General features: G+C 37.1%; 1 protein-coding gene across 1 annotated transcript in view; it reads right to left on the reverse strand.

Moving 5' to 3' along the window:
* Window positions 1-1,283: 1,283 nt before the first annotated feature.
* LOC5568317 (protein singed wings 2) overlaps window positions 1,284-20,530 on the reverse strand; it is a 32,630-nt gene continuing 13,383 nt past the window's right edge. Inside the window, exons 2-4 of the mRNA XM_001652144.2 lie at window positions 2,692-3,197; window positions 2,123-2,610; window positions 1,284-1,873 (exon numbers count right to left, since the gene is read on the reverse strand). Of these exons, the coding sequence (XP_001652194.1) occupies window positions 1,487-1,873; window positions 2,123-2,610; window positions 2,692-3,197 (1,381 nt within the window). The 3' untranslated portion in view covers window positions 1,284-1,486. The remainder of the gene's footprint in view (window positions 1,874-2,122; window positions 2,611-2,691; window positions 3,198-20,530) is intronic.

The raw sequence follows: 20,530 nt of genomic DNA on the forward strand, positions 1-20,530 counted from the left end.
GTTTTCCTTAACTACTAAATATACAGATCTGGACATCCTGCCCCTTCAAGCTTCATCAGCTTAGTAGTACTTAGACTTAGGAAATTCCAAAAAATCCCTTCCTTCCCTGTTACAAATGTATCCACTAACCTTAAAACTTCCGCAAACTAACATAGTTTTTAAAATAAGTTCAAATTTCAAAATGTAAATAATGTAAAAAAAAGAAAAGATTTCGGCTCTGTTATGCCCCACGGCGCGTGAGCCTGCCAAATAAACGAGATAAGTAAAAAAAAAACTACTAAATATGGTAGAAATAACAAATAAAGTTCAATTCAAATAGAAAAGTAATCTTTCTCATAATGCATTTCGAATGTCATCTCTGTCTTTGTTCAATTTTGAAATCGCATTTCAAACATAAAAATTGATAAAAGAATATATAGAAGAATTACACATATTTTCTTCCTCTTATGCAATAACGTAATTTGAGATTGATCTTTTTTGATAAAAATCATTTGTTTGAATGTTTTAGTGCTACTTTCTAGGAATATATTTGAAACGTGTAGAAAAAGTTTTAATTCTGGTTTTTATTTTGATAGGTTCCACTTACCCCGGGTATAAAGATATTTTGAGGTAAGTTAGACCTTTTAAATTTTATATGAAATGAAATTAAAATACCGGTTTATCGTTAGCAACTTGTAATAATACCTGAAACTGTAGCTTACTGATGGAATTTCGATTTATAACACATTTATTTTTTGCGAGTCGATATAAGACGTGAAACGTGTCACAATTTATCATGCAAGTTAAAAATGACGCTGTATTGACAACTGATACATGAACCATATGGTAATAAGAATAACAATATTTTTTGTACTTAATACATTCCTTGTCATTGTATCTTCAACTTTCTAGAAGAATTCCCCCATGAAAAACTTTCCCTAAGTGAGCTATGACGGAACGTTCCACTTACCCCATTGGGTTTTTCGATGAACTTCGAAGGTTACGTTGAGTGATGATTCTGGAGAAGCCCTTCTACACACTAGATTGAAAAACACTCATTATGAATGGAAAGTGAACGAGTTTCTGTGCTCGTCTGCCTTCAAGCCCCATTACTACGCAAATTGGCTGCCAGTTAAGATGTTTACTGTTTACAGATATATGTAAAATTTATATAATAACCATTCAGTTGCGCTGAACCTGAACCCAACCATTCTAGCAGAATAGGCTCAAAATCGAGTCAGTCCAATAGCGCTCTACGATATAGATGGAAACTTTTCTCATTGAGTCAAACAACGCCACAGTCGTCATAGATGAGATTCTGCGTCTATTTGCCGTTTGATTTACAGCTTCTAATATATGTACAAATGTAATTAAGTATATATTCGAGCGCGACACGACGTCTCGGCGTCATCATCGCAGCCCTTCTTTCTGCTCGATATCACAAAACAACAAGCCCATCTTGGCTCCTTTGGCTTCCATCCTTGCCCTTCCTTCCCCCATCGCTCCTCTACGGCATCTTCATTATCAGCCACGGTAGCTTCCCATACTTCCGATAAATGTAGTAATCATACGCCAGCTTGGTGACGATTAGCAGGATTAACGAGGCGAACACAATGCTCAAGATGTCGTAAACTGCCGCCTTGTTGTGGACCGTTGGCCGACAGACATCGTTCGGGGTCAGTGTCATCATGAAGTGGTACGATTTGACGCCCTCGTCGTCTACGATGTAACAGGTGATGTTGCGCGAGTCCACCACTACGGATTCGTGCTTCCGCAGGAAGGCCTGCATACGGGTGGCGAAACGGCATCCACAACGCCACGGGTTGCCCCCGAGGAAGAGCTGTCCCACGTGGGTGTTGCGCTCGAGAGCATGCTCCACGCTGTAGACGCGTATCTGGGGGAAGATGGAGGCGATGATGATCGTTAGCTTTTATTTAACATCTCAGGTAAACCATAAGCCGTATATCCAGCACAATCCCTTGTATACGGATTATATAGTGTTTACCCAGGTAATCAAAAAGCCGTATATTGGTCTAGAATCCTAATTTATGGCTGATTTAATACCAATACGCTGTTAAAAAGCACTATATAAGCCGTATACATGAAATTGAGCCTGATAAACAGGTGATCTGGGATTTCTTACCCTGCTGATCTTGTTCCCACGCAAACTGAGTATCCGGAAGTTGTCCAGCCACGCACTATCTTCCAGAATATCTATAGAAACTATCCTGTTGTTGTCCAGGTAGATGTCCTGAACCTTTTTGTAGTGGTCGATAGTGGTTAATCGCTCCACCGATGAGATCATGTTGTTGGCCATGTGCAACACCGTAGTGTTTGGTGGTAGATAGCTTGGTAGTTGGTAAAATCCTTTACCTGTGCAGTTGACGGTGATCAGCGGATGGAAGGTACGACCGCTATCACACAGCCGTAGATACGATATTCTACAGGTGCAGTTCCGAATCTCCTCATCCTTACAATGTTCCCGTAAATTTCGCTTGTACTCCATGGCTGTCAGTACGGGTCGCCCAGTGTACTTCCAATCCTTGCAAACCAGAGTCGATTTGTCAGCGAAGAAGCCGCTCTGTTCTTCCAGCAACCAAATCATATCGTTGGTGCAATTCCACGGATTACCTGTAAAGAACTTTTGAAAATTAGTTGAAGAGGCTTGGTCTACTCTACTGCCCCGCGAGCACCTGCTCGAGCAAGACCTACCATGAAGGAAGATGTCCACGTGTTCGCTGCTGAACTCGTACGGAACAACCTGTATCAGGGCGTTTCCTCGCATGTTCACCTGCTGCAACGCTGGCAATTCCCTGAACGTCGTATTGCTAGTAAAATTTAGCTTCGTGCCTGTGATATTGATAGCCCTCAGATTAGGAAGCATCGGGAAATCCCCCTTCAGCGTCCACAAACTTTCACCCGTGATGGACAGCTTTTCAATGTTGGGTGTCAAGTCCACAAGCTCGTTGGGATTGAAACTTCTCCATGGCCAATGGCACAGGATCAGCTCCGTGGTGCGATTGAACCGAGCCCGACTGTGTCGCATTCGACGGTTCTCTATGCCCCGGAAACAGACCGTTTTGTTCGGTTGATCGAAATAGCATTGAGGACGTGCTTCGAACAGTCTTTCCGGGTCAGAACACTCGTTGACGGCAATATTCTCGATCGCCAGGTTCTTCAGACTCAACGGAAGCTCGGCCACCAGCATGTGACAGTATCTGTATAACGAGATTAGGGACAGTATGAGTTAGGAATTGGTATACCAATCTATAGTGAATTGATACGCGAGACAATTGCATATGCTAGCTGATGCGTTCTAATTGACTCTAAATGAAATGCAAATCGCAGTCATGTGCTCTTCTCTGGCTGATTGATTGCATTGGACACTGACTGGGTTTAGAATAAAGATTGCAAATCATATACCGTACCATATATCCCATATTCAGTAACAAGACATTAGCCTTTACGCCCATGGGCGTTAATAGAAAGCACACTTCGATTTGCCCAATGTAGATTATTATTTCAAAAAATCTTGAAGGATTTACCATTTTATGATAGTTATTCAATAAATTTGAGAATATGACGAGAAAACAATCATAATATTGTTGAAGATGTAAATTATTCTCTTAAAATAATAATAAAAGTTGATCTATTGAAATCTACAATTGTTTGTCTAGTTTACACTCATACTCTCTGTAGCCAAATATTTTTGTCTCATTATCACCGTTAGGCAACTAAGTTTCAATTAATCAAATTTTTATTGCTTCAAAATGGTTGTTTTATTGAATAAGTCTTGAGAAATCATTGAACACATACCGTTTCGATTCATATTTCGGACACTTAAGTGTAGTATACTACACCTCAGTGTAGTATAACTCATCAGAAATCATATAAAAATAATCAATCTGTATGATTCCTCCGCGTTATCGAGCCTTCAAAACAATTAACTTTTGAATGGTGGATGAAGATTTTAATTCCGCAACATGAATAATTTTCAATAAATAGAAATATGCGGACTTTTTATGATTATTTTTCCGGACGCTTCCTTACTTTTGCCTCATATTCCGGACACCATGATTCGAAGTCCGGACAGCTCATGAAAATCATAGATAGAAAAGTCAAATATTTGATTGAGATCGGCAAACCACTAAAGAGGCGTCTAAGGCAGCTGAGCATTTTAAATTTTTATAGATATCTGTGGAAAATGTTGGCTAAAACGAGTCTCGAAAGCGAGAACTGAATGGCAAAAATTGAAACATTTCGTGTGAAATGTTTCCCATACAAAGTACAGTGTTCGGAATATGAAGGTAATATGAATCAAAACGGTAGGCATCAGGTACGAAGGAAAAACTAGACTAAAGGTTACAAGAATGCCCTGCCTGGATCTGTTTTAAAATTTTAAATATCCATTATCGATATTTTGTACTTTAGTTTTCATATTTGATTTAATCTTTTCTTTCCGGTTGTTGGCAAATTTCATTATAAAAATAACGTTTCTGGAAAAAAAATGCTGATAAGCTAAAATATTCAACATTACTATACAAAATTGTGATTGAAAATCAATAGTTAGTCACTTTTGTCAATGCTTTATAAGACAAATGAGCGTATACGCGTATAATCTATATATAGATTTATTCTAATCTTTTTAGCGATTGATCTTTTTGATACGATTATCAATGGATCATTAAAAAAATTAAAACGGCCGCTATGGAAAGCATAGACAGTGCCACCGTAGCCTTGTGTGCTTGACAGAACAGCAATGCTGTCACACCTGGTGTAGAGGTTAGAATACACGCCTCTCACGCCTAGGATCTGGGATCGAATCCCATCCCCGAGATAGTCACTATAAATTTCTGTGACGACTTCCTTTGGAAGGGAAGTAAAGCCGTTGGTCCCGAGATGAACTAGCTCAGGGCTAAAAATCTCGTCAATAAAGATAAAAAAAAACTACCTTCAATGATCCATTAGATTAAGCTATAGTGTTCGTCGGAGGATCAGTGATCGGTGGGAGCGTTAAGGCAGTGTCCATTTATTACGTAACGCTGGAAATTTTGGCCCCCTCCCCCCATTTGTAATGCTTTTTGTATGAACATTTTCAAAATTTTGTGTGAGTCGTAACGCTTGAGCCAACCTCATCACGAAAATTTCAAAATGTTGAATGCTAGGATTGGCAAACAAGGTTTAACGTCCATTTAATCAAAAATATTATGATTTGTTCGCACAATAATGATGATTTGCGAATGATCGATAAAGCTGGGAAGAAAGTTTTTGGTAAAAGTTCTGACATTTAGTTTGGTGTATATAAAAATAGTATATCTCATGGATGGCACACAAATAATGTCACGCTAAATTTCGACTTTTTCGACATTTTTATAAGCAGTATGGGAATGTCAGAAAAAGGGTATTTTTATATGACATTAAAAAGGGTACAATAGCCCCATTATGAAGTATATTGTCGCGCGCCCACCAAATCGGAACGCGCGTGTGGGACACGCGACGTGTGACTCGTTCCCGACATAACTGTCATAATGACATGTGTGGCGCTGCATTCTTACGATGTTTATGAACACAGCGCACTATTCAAATATTAGTCGCGACGCTTGGAGATTGAGAAAAAATATTTTTAAAAAATATGTTGCTCCTTATTTCTGTCGGATCCATAATACTTTCATTAGACAATTTACACCGTCTTCAGCCATAGGCTGCACAGACTGAACGATCACTAACATTAGGCAACGGACTACACGAAACACCCAGTAGTCTAGTGATGGATTTTCCGTTTGAAGAAAAGTTTCCACCGACTGGAGCGGGAATCGAACCCACGCTTCGTGGAACAATACGCTTGAACGACTGACGCCGCTAACCGCACGGCCACGAAGCCCACTTTAGAATAGTGGGTAAATAATCCACATGATGGTTTGGTTTTATCACAACCGCCATTACGAAATTAGTGAACAAAAAATGTAGTTAAAGCAAAAATCTCGCATTTTATAACAAATCAGGTTGCCAGTGTTAGCTTAGAGGTGGAACGCATTGAATCATCAAACATTTTACAAGGGATATTCTTCAAAACGTAAGTAATTCCATTGGTTTGTTTCGGAGTGACTATCTTAACACATCGCTTCCTCGTTGGATTTGTTGGTCTGGAAAACAAGGCTGATGCGACTGGAGGGACATGGAACATGCATTGTATTTGCTCGGCAGTAAAAGCATCCTGTAAAATTTCATTATCTAATCAGATCACGGCAGGAAAATTAATTCAATGAACCTACCTTAGAGCTACATGCATTTTTGGAAACTTTTCTTATTATTTTGCACAAAACACTAAGGTGAACCTAGGTCTGGTAGAGGATTTATCTTCCATAAACTGTAAGGAATTTTTCACCCATTATAGAGTAAATGAATTGAATATGTAAAAAAGTACTAAATACTTATTATGTGGAAAAAAAATTACCCGTTATTTTGACGTTTCCATGTATCAGCAAATAATGGGTATTTTTCCCACATTAAAGAGTAATGAGGAGTTTACAGTGTACTTTCCCGCATTGTCGTATGAGTCTATTACCCTGAACTGAAAAGCGTTTGGTTGTGACTCATTGCGCAACGCATTTTAGTTGCGTAATGGTTCATTGCGCAACGCTTTTGAGTAACGTAATGAAAGCATATGCGATGTATATAACTATCATTCTTAGAAAAACGGAAAGGTCTATGAATTTTTATTCTTACGATTTGTGTAATTATTATTATAAGAACAAAGTAGAAAGTTCATGAGAGTTCAATAAGTTGTTCTATTTTTAATAAAATAACATATCACTACTTTTATCAGTTCAAATGAGTATATTTCTTTGAAAAAAATATTTATTTATTTTGGTAAACAATAATAACACAGTCAAATTATTAATTTGAACTGGGTTTGGAACATTCGAGCTTTCAGTCAAAATAGTGCATGCAAACGTTGGAACTTAGAAACTGTACTAGGGAGCTGAGGAATATTCAGTTCAGTGGAAAACTCATGGCTTTTCTCGCCGTTATTTGAACTGGAATAGATTTCTTCGGTAAGAGACCAGCCAGGGCCACTTCCGCTGCCGACTTAATATCAATCGGAACTTCAGAATCGAATTCTCTCATTGTTTCGAGTAACGATGCTATCCGGACGAAGGCTTTGAAAATTGTGACAATTAGGGTAAATTATGTATTTTGGACAGGCTAAGGATATGTCTGGAAACGGCGATCGATTAACTGCCTTAGATACAGATATTTTATTACGTTATGTTACTTATATGCTTGATGTCTCATTGTACTTTGAGTTTCTGAACAGAAAAAGTTTACAAACTGTAGCATTAGCTTCCAAAATAGCGTTTTTAAGCGGCCTGTCTGTTATACATTTCGGACATCAAATATACATTTTGGACACCCTCATGCAAATATAATTTGGACAGGGGCGTAATCTCAATATCTATACAACTGTTTCTTAAAAAGACGGTCATATCATGAAGTTTTGAGAGTTTACATGTGACTTATGCATTTTTTCGCTTATTGGATGTGTAAATTAGTGATAATCAATAATTTCATTTAATGCCAGCGAATATCATCAGCTCCACAAAAAACGCCTGCAAGTATGCATGCATGCGACATTCCAGTGTGTTTCATCAGATGACCAAATTATATCAACTGAACAAAAACCGTTATCTATTATGGACATCACCTAATGTATACCTTATTTACTCATGTTAAGATTATAGATGAACTTAGCTTCAATTTTAGACATATTTTATCATATTGCCACTTTTAAACTTTGTATGTATTCCTTTTCTGAGCGCTATTAGGGTGATGTGCTAGTATCCATCGTATTAAGCATTGATCAGTGAGAACTGCAATTTTCCCAGTATTGCAGTTAATGATGCTGATACAAACCGATGCCAAACAGTTCTTTCTCAAAACGGCTTTAGCATTGTACAATAACATTTTGATAAATCTTGATCTCGTTTTGGAAATAATGCAAAGAAAATGCATCTTACCGTATTCTCAATCCGTCGTATCGTTTTCAACTCCGTCGCAATCAGTTTCCAGATTCGTCTCACAACTTACGGCTCACTGTGTGTGTTGAGTGGTTAAAACACAACATATCAACGCTATAATAAAATGTTTTACTAGAAAATATAGATCTAAGGGCATCTCCCTCCATTCCTTCAGCATGATGGAATATACTAATTTCCTTTAAAATTAATTGTTTGTTATCAAAATTCAGCCCGAACATATGAACACAATTCCTTGTGACCGTACAATTATGGCATTTGCTCACAGTACAGCGAAAACAATACAATCAAAGGAAGCGTATTTTTACGTCGAGCGTCGCGCACACATTGATGCGCACAAGCTTTTTTTTCTCAGTACGACGGATTGAACTTTGTTTATGGGCATATGAGCCATTTTACGAGACGTTTCGGAACAGCTGATCGCCGCAACGGCGTCAATTGACAGGAGACCTGGGATTAAATCCAGCGTGATTTTCAATAACGCCTCATCTTACCAAACGAGGACATGGAGAAAATGACAAAAATGAGATCCAAAAATGTTCGTTACTGCAACATTACACCTAGTTATTGTATCAGCTACCTCTTTGTTACCCATATTGCACATAAAAAAGCACTTTTGTGATCAGAAATATTTTAATAATTTTTCCCCATTTAAGTTTTCGCCTGGATGAAAAGCTACGCTAGAAATGCGCACAGTCATCAACCATCATCATCGCGAAAACTGACGCCGATGATTGAAAAATCCCAGGTCTCCTGTCATTTGACCAGGCTTCGTAAAATGGCTTATGAGCCATTTTACGAAGCAGGTCAAATGACAGGAGACCTGGGATTTTTCAATCATCGGCGTCAGTTATGGCGATGATGATGGTTGATGACTGTGCGCATTTCAAGCGTAGCTTTTCATACAGGCAAAAACTTAAATGGAGAAAAAATATTAAAATATTTCTGATCACAAACATGCCTTTTTATGTGAAATATAGGTGAGAAAGAGATAGCTTATACAATATCTAGGTGTAATGTTGCAGTAACGAACATTTTTAGATCTCTTTTTTTACCATTTTCTCCATGTCCTCGTTTAGTAAGATGAGGCGTTGTTAAAAATCACGCTGGATTTAATCCCAGGTCTCCTGTCAATTGACGCCATTCCGGCGATCAGCTGTTCCGAAACGTCTCGTAAAATGGCTTATAGTCTAGACACTGGCCCAAACACTCGAGCTGACAACCACCAGCTCGGAAAAGAAAGAAGAAGAAGAAGAAGAACTTTGTATACGCGGTGGTTGAGGAAATTTCGTAAAATTTGGTGATTTATTGAAATTTTACGGCGTGTGATTGGAATGAAATCCTTCAGTGAAGAAGTACGAAGGTTTTCCATAGTGAAAATAAGTGCCCGGCGAAGTAAGTCACCCACGGGGGGCGGGAAGAAACTTGTGTTGGACAGTGGTGTAGCTCAGTCGATCGCTAAGCATTTCTCTCAAATCGTGTTCGTCCATGCTATTTCGGTGAAAAAGTGCAAAGTGGATAATTGAACTGAAGTTATTTACCGAAATATATTTGTATACAGTAGTTTTATTGCATTTTTGGTGTACAAGTGTACAAACCATAACAGCTTTCACAAAATTACACTTGGATAATGAATCTATGTTGCAGGTAAGTTTAAATATCCGCCGTAGTCAAACATTTAAAGTTTGATACGACGAATAGTAGCGCTTACGACGAAGTAGAACAAAACCCTATTGCATTTAATGTATGTTCATGAAATGCATTCGTAGGTTTCACAGATGTTTTGTTGGTACAATTTACAATTTTGATATTTTTGAAGCCAATTTAGAATTGATATGAACATGGTCGTCATTAATAAGTAGCATAGTGTATTGATAATTCAATGCATGATTTCCCATACATATATTCCTCACCATCTCAATGGAAATGAGCATAGAACGACCAGCCTGTCCAAATTATATGCATGTCCAAGTTATATACGTTACCCTACACAGCACAACCTACTATCATCAGAATTTGTCAAACATGGCTACGACGGACTGCCAGAGTTTTTTTTCATCTTTCGACCTTGACGCTTGCTCCTGGGCAGTGCGTCAAGAAAGCCTGAGCAGTCGTCAGTTATTTTCCCTGTCGGGTCGCGCGCCTATATTCTCGGAGTGCTTTTATATAGCCGAGCAAACGAGTGAAGCTGAAAGTAGATTGTTGCTGCTCAAGGATGACGGATCAATTGGTGAGCTCGTTTCATGCTACTATTTCTAATCTATAAAATATGTAGGGCTGTACCTTTAATCGTTACAACGGTGAGACGTAAATATGATTTTTCAACAAACTTTGAAAGGTTCGTCACTGTGAGTGTCGACATAAACTCTGATTCATAAATTATTTATGTCTATTTATTTTTTCAAAACTCCTTTTTCTTTTTACCTTTATTTTTGTAATTAAAAAAAAACATTGAATGGATCGACACTACAAGTGTAGACTTGCGAAAGGTTCACTTTATTCAACAAACTTTGGAAGGTTCGTCACCTCAAGTGTCGGCATAATTTTTCTCTACATAGATATTGTTCATATCAAATGAAAATATTATATTTACATATAAGCATGTTTATATCTCACAAATAATTATTTATCATGGTCTAATCGCTTATCAAAGTGAATCCTGTGACCCAACGATCCTCCCCATTAACAAACATCCCTCCCAGTAACTTTTGTGGAGATGCAGAGGCAAACACGGTCTCCAAATAGCAAAGGTTACACACTAACATTCCTTCCCCCAATCCCACCTGACTGCAAGGACGTGGCCGGCGCCGTTATTGATCATGTATAAATAGAGGCACTGAATTATGTACACTGAAGAAGATTATGGCCAATCCCAGCCGATCTTCTAGTTGATTATTTGTGCATTTTCACTGACTTCGGTCAATCACGGAATAGCAACCATTGATATGTGTAGTCAGTCTAAGCTAAGCTAAGCTAAGCTAAGCTAAGCATGGCTACGACGGACTGTCATGTGCGAATTGATGAAAAATAGTTTTAAAATTATTCCTCAAGTAACCTTTCATGAAATTGCAAAAAATGTTTCACGCAATTCGGTGCAGAATTCAAATCGAACAGCACTCATCGTAATAACGACTCGTGCTGTAATAGTAGTTTACGAAACAAGTTGCAGAATGATGATTTTTACAGCCTTGGGTCCTTTTCAAATGTTTGTGCAGAATTCATGCCACGGGGCTCGCTGAGTTGGATTATTGAAACGTGTGCTTTAAAAATATAGTTCTGCATCGAGCTGCGTACAACATTTTTTGCAATTTAGTAAAATACCCTTTAAGGCTATCAAAAATCATATAAACTAGTTATTTCCAAAAATCGTTGTATAACGAGTCATCACAGACATCTGTGGTCATAAACAACTTAAATAGGTTACGTAATGAAATAGCGTTGCGTAATGAGTCATAATGAAACTGAAATTAGTTGTTTGTTAACCACATGTTTGCCCTCTGCAAACAACTTTCTATCCGCTCATTATTTTTTTTTAAGTAATAACAAGTAAAAGCCAAATTTCGAAGCACTTGTCCAGTAAAATGCGTCTAAATATTTATGTAATGAGCATATCATTGGATGTGGGCTCCCCATTTTCGATCCAAGAAAATTTATGTTTATCCCATAGTTCCATCAAACCGCTAAAGACCGTCTAATATGCGGTGGATAATGGATTGTAGGCAGTTTATATGTACAATTCGACGATGATGATGTGTTCATCGGCTGGGCACGATTTACCAAAAGCCTGATTATATTGGAGCATCTATTTTTTTCGGACGGGGCTATAAATGATCGTTTCGGTGTATCAAATTTCAGCACACAGGTGAAGCCGGAGATGGTAACATTCGTCAGTAACGTGTTTATTGCCGCATTCCATAGATTTATTGGTGCTTTTCACATGGCGAGCAATCGAATCAGAGAAGGTGTGTTTCGTAATCCATTTCACGGGGCTCAGAATTGTAATATTTTTCTTTCTAAACTGTTTCTTTGCTAGTCAATCTGTTTGCCCTTGAATTAGCAATAGCGTTTACGAAAATTTTCAAAATCACGAAGTTTTACAATGGCATGTGCAATTTCGTGAATGTGAGCGGATATTTTTCATGATCGAAAATTACGAAAATTGATTATACGCTTTTAGTATACGCAAACCACATACCTATTCCTCAGCGGAATCAACAACCCGTGAGATTATATGGATGTAAGTAGGGGAACTTACGTATTGTCGGCAGCCTAAGCAGCTGAACTTTTAAGAAGGCAATTTTACGCAACAATGGAGCACAACAATTAGCAGGAGACAACTGAACTACACTTGAGCACTCTTCGTTTATTGATAGTTATACATAAAACACTATTTTGTTCTATTAATCTTCTATTTTTCCTCACCAAAGTCACGAGGCACTTGTTCTTTTATCGGCAATGCAATTACTATTGTCGGCAACAAAAATGTTCACTTCGGCAATCCAAAACTGCGCAAAAACTATTTTATGTATTGGTAACATTTCGTATTTGTTGATAATTCCTGAAATTAAACGTCACTCATTATGTTCTACTCGTTGAAAGGGCCAATGCAGAAAAATACAGACTACACTGAGAAAAGAATTACAGTTAGAAATAAAATAGCAGAGATTCAAATTGAATACACAACGCCACTAAATTTATGCAGACTAAGGCAGTGATTCCCAAAGTGGGCGAATTCGCCCCCCTGGGGGCGTTTTTTAGTCTCAAGGGGGCGAAAATTTGTAAAACCGAATTTGGGGGGCGAAAAATCCAGAAAGGGGGCGAAAAAGCTAACATGGGAGCATTTGAAAATAATTACTCATAACCTTTGGTTGACTCTTTGGATGGATCTGAAGGTTAATCAATTTCATCGTTATATCTTTAATCATTGTCATTTTAAAATTATTATAGAAAACATTACATGATTGTCAAACTCGAAATATTTCTGTTATTCATTGCGCTTTTTAAATATCATGTGAGTTTTAAGAATGGTCAGAATTTGAAATTTTCACGAGATTTTGCAGATGCACAATATATATAAGGATCTCTTTTTGTATGTGAACTTTAAGGTTTGGAAGTTAATATTTCTGGCATCCAGCTTTTACAAAAAAAATCTACAGTGTCATTTATGATGTTTTTAATCATGTTATAAACAAATTTTGGAAAAATTTAGCCTACAAAAATCTCGTTCCAGCGATGCCAAAGACAAAAAAACTCTATTTGTAAATAGATTTGAAGAAATTTCAGAGATGCGGTGGATTTATACCTCCAGAACGTCCGAAAAATTCGAGTTTTTCTTGGTGTTAGAAAAACACCCTTTTGATAAATTGAATTGATGAATTAGTTGAAAAACGTTCTGGATTTACATATAATTTTCAGGGTTTTCGGATTGGATAAAGAAAAGCGTAAGAAACGTCAGGCACTGATTATTCACAATTTCTGAAAATTATTCCAGTAATTTTAGAAATAGCAGATAAATCACAATTCACGGGGTGAGATCTTTCAAAAACGAACAATTGCGAACAAAATCATTGCAGTTCATCCAAATATGACATATTCATGTAAAAATAAATGCGTTTGCTTGGAACATATTGCAATTGGTTCAGTTTTGGAGAACTTTGCCCCCAACTACGTCACAAGGCGCCTATGAATACATTACAGTTGTTAAATTGAAACTGGACCAAACTTTTACCGACTAAATCAGTAGCCTGTAATGTACGCAAGATATTTTTCAAATCGATATTATAATTTACAGCCCAGGTTACCGATATTTAAGAAAATAATTTTAAATGTACATAATAGTTCTTGTATTATGATTCTTTGGATATGCGAGTCGAAGACATTTTTTGTCCTTATTAAAATATTTGAATCACATATCAGGGGGGCGATTCCAGATTAAAATTGGCCTCAAGGGGGCGAAAGTTGAAAAAGTTTGGGAAGCACTGAAGGCGTCGTCCACATATTACGAACGCTCTAGGGGGAGGGGGAGTAGGCTCAAACACATTTTTTTTTCATGCAAAGACCGTTGCGGAGGGGGAATGGTCGAAAATTGTACGTTTTAGTGTTATGTCATAAATGGACACTGCCTAATTTCATTTTCATTTATTTTATCGAATAAATTTTGTATTCAATCTCACTATGGCAGCATTTCGGCTTTAAAAATTGCCATGTCATGGTAATAAACTTGCAGCAGGTGCTAATCCAACCTAGAAGTTGCAGCGTAACGTTGTGGTTAATTGATTCATAATATTGTGCTCTGCAAAAAAAAAATCCACGGAACGCGATTATTGGATTACTTGAATTTCAGAGTTGCGTTTGAATGAGTTACATGCATGCTCCTATTTGCTACTCGCACATGCGCTACAGTCTATTTAGGGTGCGGCTTATTTTTCAAAAGTTCTCAAAACCAAAAATTCGTGTACTCTTCTGAATTCGAATCATATTAGTAGAGAAACTTCGAAGTTTGAGCCAAAAATATTAAAATTTAGAGGTGCAAGCGTCTTGGAGGTGAATTTTCAAGTTATAAAAAATGGCCTTCAGGGAAGTCACCATAACTTCGGTAATTTCAGCACCATTACCTTAAAAATTATTTTTTTTTGAAAACTTTGTAGAACATCAAATTTGTGTAAAATCAAAACTAGTTTCAATAAAAAGTAGTTTACTCCAATTTTTTTTTATTTTACTGAAAAAATATCTTTGTTTGACCATAACTTCATGAATACTCAACCGATTCCAAATCTTTTTGCATGGTTTTTAAGCTTATTTAAATGTGTTCAAGCTTTGCATACACCGCATTTTACTGTTTTGACCAAGTTATTTAACATTTTAATTTTTATCAGTTAAACAATATTTTTAAAGCTGAAACTGGTTTTCTTTATTTGTTAAACCTTTAAAAAGGACTTGGCAACATTTTTTAAATAATTTTGAAACAATGATATATTTGCATATGTTAAAAAAACACACTATTCAACTTGTAATTCAAACAAAATTCTTTAGAAACATAAGTTTTATATGAAACATGTAATATTCGGCAAAAAAACTTAAATAATCCAAAGAAATTCGATTTTTTTCTTCAAAAAATCATGTTTTTGGGTAGTTTTTGTTACAAAACTAAGCAAGGTCCTTGGTTCGATTCCAGGTTGCCACGAAAACTATTTTTGTTTTCGAATTTCGGTTCCATGACGTAAATTTATGAATTTCAATCCAATTTCTTGTGGCGAATTTTCATATGGGGTTCCTATGTTTATCGATAATTCGTTTTCCTGAGTGTAGTTTGTTTGGCCCAATGTCACCTTCTCGAAGGGGTGAGTTTGGGCCAATTTTCAAATGATTCCTATTTAAAGGAAAATAATCAGATTTCAATTATTTGTTCAGCATTTGCAACGTATTCTCATATTTAACCGAACATATCAAGTCAAATTGCGAAAGTTATTTAAAAATAAATGAGAACTTACGCATTTTTGGCCAAATCTCACCCCTAACGATGGTACTTGCATAGTTGTTTTCATTTTTTTTAATGTCAAGAATTTAACCGTGAATTGAACTATTCACTGACAAGCTGAATGGCTCGATATGGTTTTGGTCTGTAAAGGTTGCTGCTCTTGAACGCTCTATCACCAAGTTATTACCGAGAGAATGAATGGTATTACAGTCCAACCTCTTTTTACGACCATTGTTTTACCGACGGTTCGTTTTACGACCACTTTTTAACGACTGAAATTCAGATTGACGACCGTTTTTATAAATGACCAATATCTTACAAAGTATTCAAAATAGAGGATCATGATGTTCAGCAAAATTGTTCAGTAGTTCAAGGGCTAGCACCACCATCACTGAATTGCGGAATTCTACCACTAGGTGATGCTAGTGAGCATGAAACATTTGTTTTGCGGTTATCTTAGGATTCTGGCCACTTAGAAATATGACGCCTTCTGCAAAGTTGTTCAGTAGCTCAAGGACTATCATTATAAAAGCTATGAGATTCAAATTTTTGCCACCAGGCGGCGCTAGTGAGCATCAAACTTTTGTTTTGCGGATATATCAGGATCCTGGCCACTCAGAAAGATGGCGCCTTCGGCAAAGTTGTTCAGTAGCTCAAGGACTATCATTTAAAAGCTATGAGATTCAAAATTTTGCCACCAGGCGGCACAAGTGAGCATGAAACCACAGACAAACAGACGTAACACTTAGAACAAATGTCGATCAAAATCATAGTCACGAGGACATGTACGCCCAATGCTAAAATCGGTGTGTTTGGCCGATAGGCCAACAGATGGCGGTAGTGTGCAAACGTCAAACACGAACAAAAACGATGCGAGCGCTGCGGGTGGTGAATCGGCCACCTACCATATTTTTGAACCGATCGTTAAAAAGGTGGTAGATGGCCAATGATGAGAGTGTGACGTCTGTTTGTCTGTGATGAAGCTTTTGTTTTGCGGATATATCAGGATCCTGACTACCTAGAAAGATGGCGTCTTCGATAAACTTGCTGAGAAGCTCAACTTTGCCCAAGACGCCATGTCTATGTAGTCAGGACCAAAAACAAAAGTTTCATGCTCACTAGCGCCGCCAGGAGGAAAAAATTTGAAGCGCATAGCTTTTATAATGATAGCGCTTGAGCTTCTGAATAACTTTGCCGAAGGCGCCATCTTTCTAAGTGGCCAGGATCCTGAGACATCCGCAAAACAAAAAATATCGTACTTACTAGCGCTGCCTGGTGGGAAAAACCTTATATCTTTTGACAAAAATAATAATAGCCCTTGGCAAAATTTTGAATCGCATAGCTTTTATAATGATAGCGCATCCGCTTCTGAACAACTTCGCCGAAGGCGTTATTTTTCTAAGTGGTCAGGATCCTGAGATATTTGCAAAACAAAAATTCTACGCTCACTAGCGCTACCTGGTGGCCAAATCTCGAATCTCTTGGCCAGAATAATGATAGTCCTTGAGCTACTGAATAACTTTGCCGAAGACGCCATATTTCTAAGTGGTCAGGATCCTGAGATATCCGCAAAACAAAAATTCTACGCTCACTAGCGCCGCCTGGTGGCCAAATCTCGAATCTCTTGGACAGAATAATGATAGTCCTTGAGCTACTGAATAACTTTGCCGAAGACGCCATCTCTGTAAGTGGTCAGCATCCTGAAATATCCGCAAAACAAAAATTCTACGCTCATTAGCGCCGCCTGGTGGCCAAATCTTGAATCTCTTGGCCAGAATAATGATAGTCCTTGAGCTCTTGAACAACTTTGCCGAAGACGCCCTCTTTCTAAGTGGTCAGGATCCTGAGATATCCGCAAAACAAAAATTCTACGCTCACTAGCGTCGCCTGGTGGCCAAATCTCGAATCTCTTGGCCAGAATAATGATACTCCTTGAGCTACTGAATAACTTTGCCGAAGACGCCATCTTTCTAAGTGGTCAGGATCCTGAGATATCCGCAAAACAAAAATTCTACGCTCACTAGCGCCGCCTGGTGGCAAAATTTTGAATCTCATATCTTTAATAGGGATAGCACTTGAGCTATTGAACAACTTTGCCAAAGACGCCATCTTTCCAAGTGGTCAGGATCCTGAGATATCCGCAAAACAAAAGTTGCATGCACTCTTGTACTGCCGGTGACGCAATTTCACTTAAGCAGTGTTGCCAGCTACGACAAAATTTTGAACCCTTCATGAAAAACTGGATTACAGTTGAAGAGTATTGCTATGTTGCTAAGCATTCTATTTTTCTGTTCCGCTCAAGTTTTATGGTTTTGATCTTTTCTTTATTCTTCTTGAACAGTGCTGCCAGCCACATGAACATTTGTGATTCGGCCGACTGTATAGCACGCAACACTTCCTTCAACTTTGGTCAACATTCGGTACCGTCATCTTTGAAATTTCTTGGTATTTGCATATCACACCCCCATAAAATTGGCTCTTTTGATAACAATCGAGCAGTGTTGCCATCTATTACCAAAATATGAAAACTAGAACGGCCATTTTGGAAAGTTCTCAACCCATGCTTCAACTTTGCCGAATATCCCGAATCAGTATTTCCGCATATAGACGTTGCATTTTTCAAAAACATAATTATTACCCGGATTTTTTTTACGACCCCCCGATAACGGTCGTAAAAAGAGGTTGGGGTGTATTAAAAAAAATCCGATTGCGATGTCCCAGGATTTATTTTTTTTTGTTTTTGAATATCACTCTCCGAATATGGATCAAAATCCAAACCTTGCCAGTAATTTTTAAGGTTCATATTCTTCTCAGTGTATGAGAAAATCAGAATAGACCCTTTTCAAATCTACTCACTTTTGATTTGACACAATTACATCATCCACTGATTGTCTGTAAAACAACAGGAGTGTTGCCAAAATAGTCAACCTATTAAAAGACGTATATTTTATATGTTTCTCAGTATTTTGAAGTTTATGCGCCACAATCTTCAAATAAGGAAGGCATTGAAAGACTCAATTATTACCCATGCATGCTTTGTTGCATAATTCCAATAAATTAATTAGTTGTGTTCGATCTTTTCTGTGAATTTAAATCGTGAATAATAATTACACCGCAATTGAATATGGTTTTCTGGCAACCTGGTGCAGTAATAAAAAGTGATTGCCGAGGAAAACAAAGTTCATTAATTTTTACTTGTGATTTGAAGCATAAAAATTAAGTATTTTCGAGTGCTTTATAGACCAATTAAAAGTTTAATTGTGCATAAGTAATCGGTGCGTAGATTTTGTGAAAAAATTGGCATTGGAGCGGAGAATTGGACCTTTCGAAGTGGTGAGTTTTTCCTAAGCTGTTCTTGTGTTGTTCTGTTCGGCAGTTCAAAAATGACGATGATTTCGTAAGCATTTATTTCATTTAATAATAAAACCCATGTTGTATAATATTTTCGTCAAGAATGTGATTTATATGGAAGATTATAGTTCAAGGAACATGTTGAGTACATTGAAGGTAACCCTTGTTCCGTAGATAAATTCTAACAAGAACGATAAGTTAGAGTTGCCGAAAATACCCTCAGGGTGCCGAAGCCATCATTTACCCTACAATAGTGTTGCGTTTCACAACGCCGGCAGATATACAGTGACTCAATTTCATTTTCGTACGGGGCACTGTTTTCATATCAAGTTGGTATCAAACGATTAAATGGTGCATGGACTTCGATATACTTTATCAATAACGAGGGTCATATGTGTCATCTATTGTTTGGCAATTTAAAATTGTATTAATTTACTTAAATCTTTGGAATAATGGAAAAGTATTGGGTTTGTGTCTATAACACTGCGGAACACGTTTTTGTCTCCAGAACCAAAGTACCGCTATTCACTTAAATAAGGGTTGCTGAATCCATTACCGTTTTCAGAAATATCATAGCACGTCTAGTTTTTGAGATATTGACTGTTGAAAATGCAAAACATGACTATTTCAGCCAACTTGCATGCAAGTTTGCCAGCTTGTAAGGCAATTTATTTGCTTAATTTGCCACAGAATTCAAACTTTATATGTATAACAATACTTATCATCAAAGTTTATAATACTTTCAATGCGGAAAACTTATTTTTGATGGTTTAGAGAATTATTGTATTTTGCCATATAAGAGAAACGAAGAGCTTTGTATGGAGATTGCAAGCATGTTGAAAAAGTTGGCTTAATCGAAATTTTATCATGCAATTTCAATAAAATTATATCTGAAATGAAAGTTTAAGTTCTATTTTGCATGCTTGGTGGATTATATTACAAAAAAGATTGATGAATCGTACATTAAATTACATGTAAACATAAATAAAATCAGTGTTTTATACAACTTTGGCGACCTGCAGCTAAAAATTGTGACGTGCTGGAACATTTTTGAGATTGGCATCAGATTCAGCAACCTCAAATCTATTAAAGACACATAATTTGATCCTTGAGACACGCAGAAATGTCATTTTTGTTACGCTGTGTAATTGACCCAATTCCATATTCGTACACTTAACGAAATAGATATATGCAACATTCAAAACTAATTTTTAATGGGCTAGATGATTGCTTAAGTTCTTCGTTGTGTTGTTCAGATGTAGTAGAGTACATTTGGAAAATTTATAAGTGGACATATTTGAAACTTAAGTAAATTTAAGAAATATACCACTTTTTCCATGTTTTCTGCTAAAATATTCGGTAAGTTGAACAATAACTTACATTTTTTTCAACATAACTTCCTTAAGAATGATTACTGCGCATATTGCACAAGTTTCAAAAAATTATAATCAGTTTTAGAGTAGCTAGGAGTGGATATCGACAACTTATACTTGTGGATCTTAAGTAACATAACATTTATAACAAATCCCATACCAACAAATTTGGCCAATTTCTCTCAGTTTGTCTCCTAAATGGATATACATAATTCCTAGTTAATGTTCGTATCAAAACCTTGCGTAATTATTATTTTTAATTTACATTTTACTACCAAACATGATTATAGAATAAATATTATTGGCGTAACCGC

This window comes from Aedes aegypti, chromosome 2 (genome assembly GCF_002204515.2).
Source record: "Aedes aegypti strain LVP_AGWG chromosome 2, AaegL5.0 Primary Assembly, whole genome shotgun sequence".
Taxonomy (NCBI): Eukaryota; Metazoa; Arthropoda; class Insecta; order Diptera; family Culicidae; genus Aedes; species Aedes aegypti.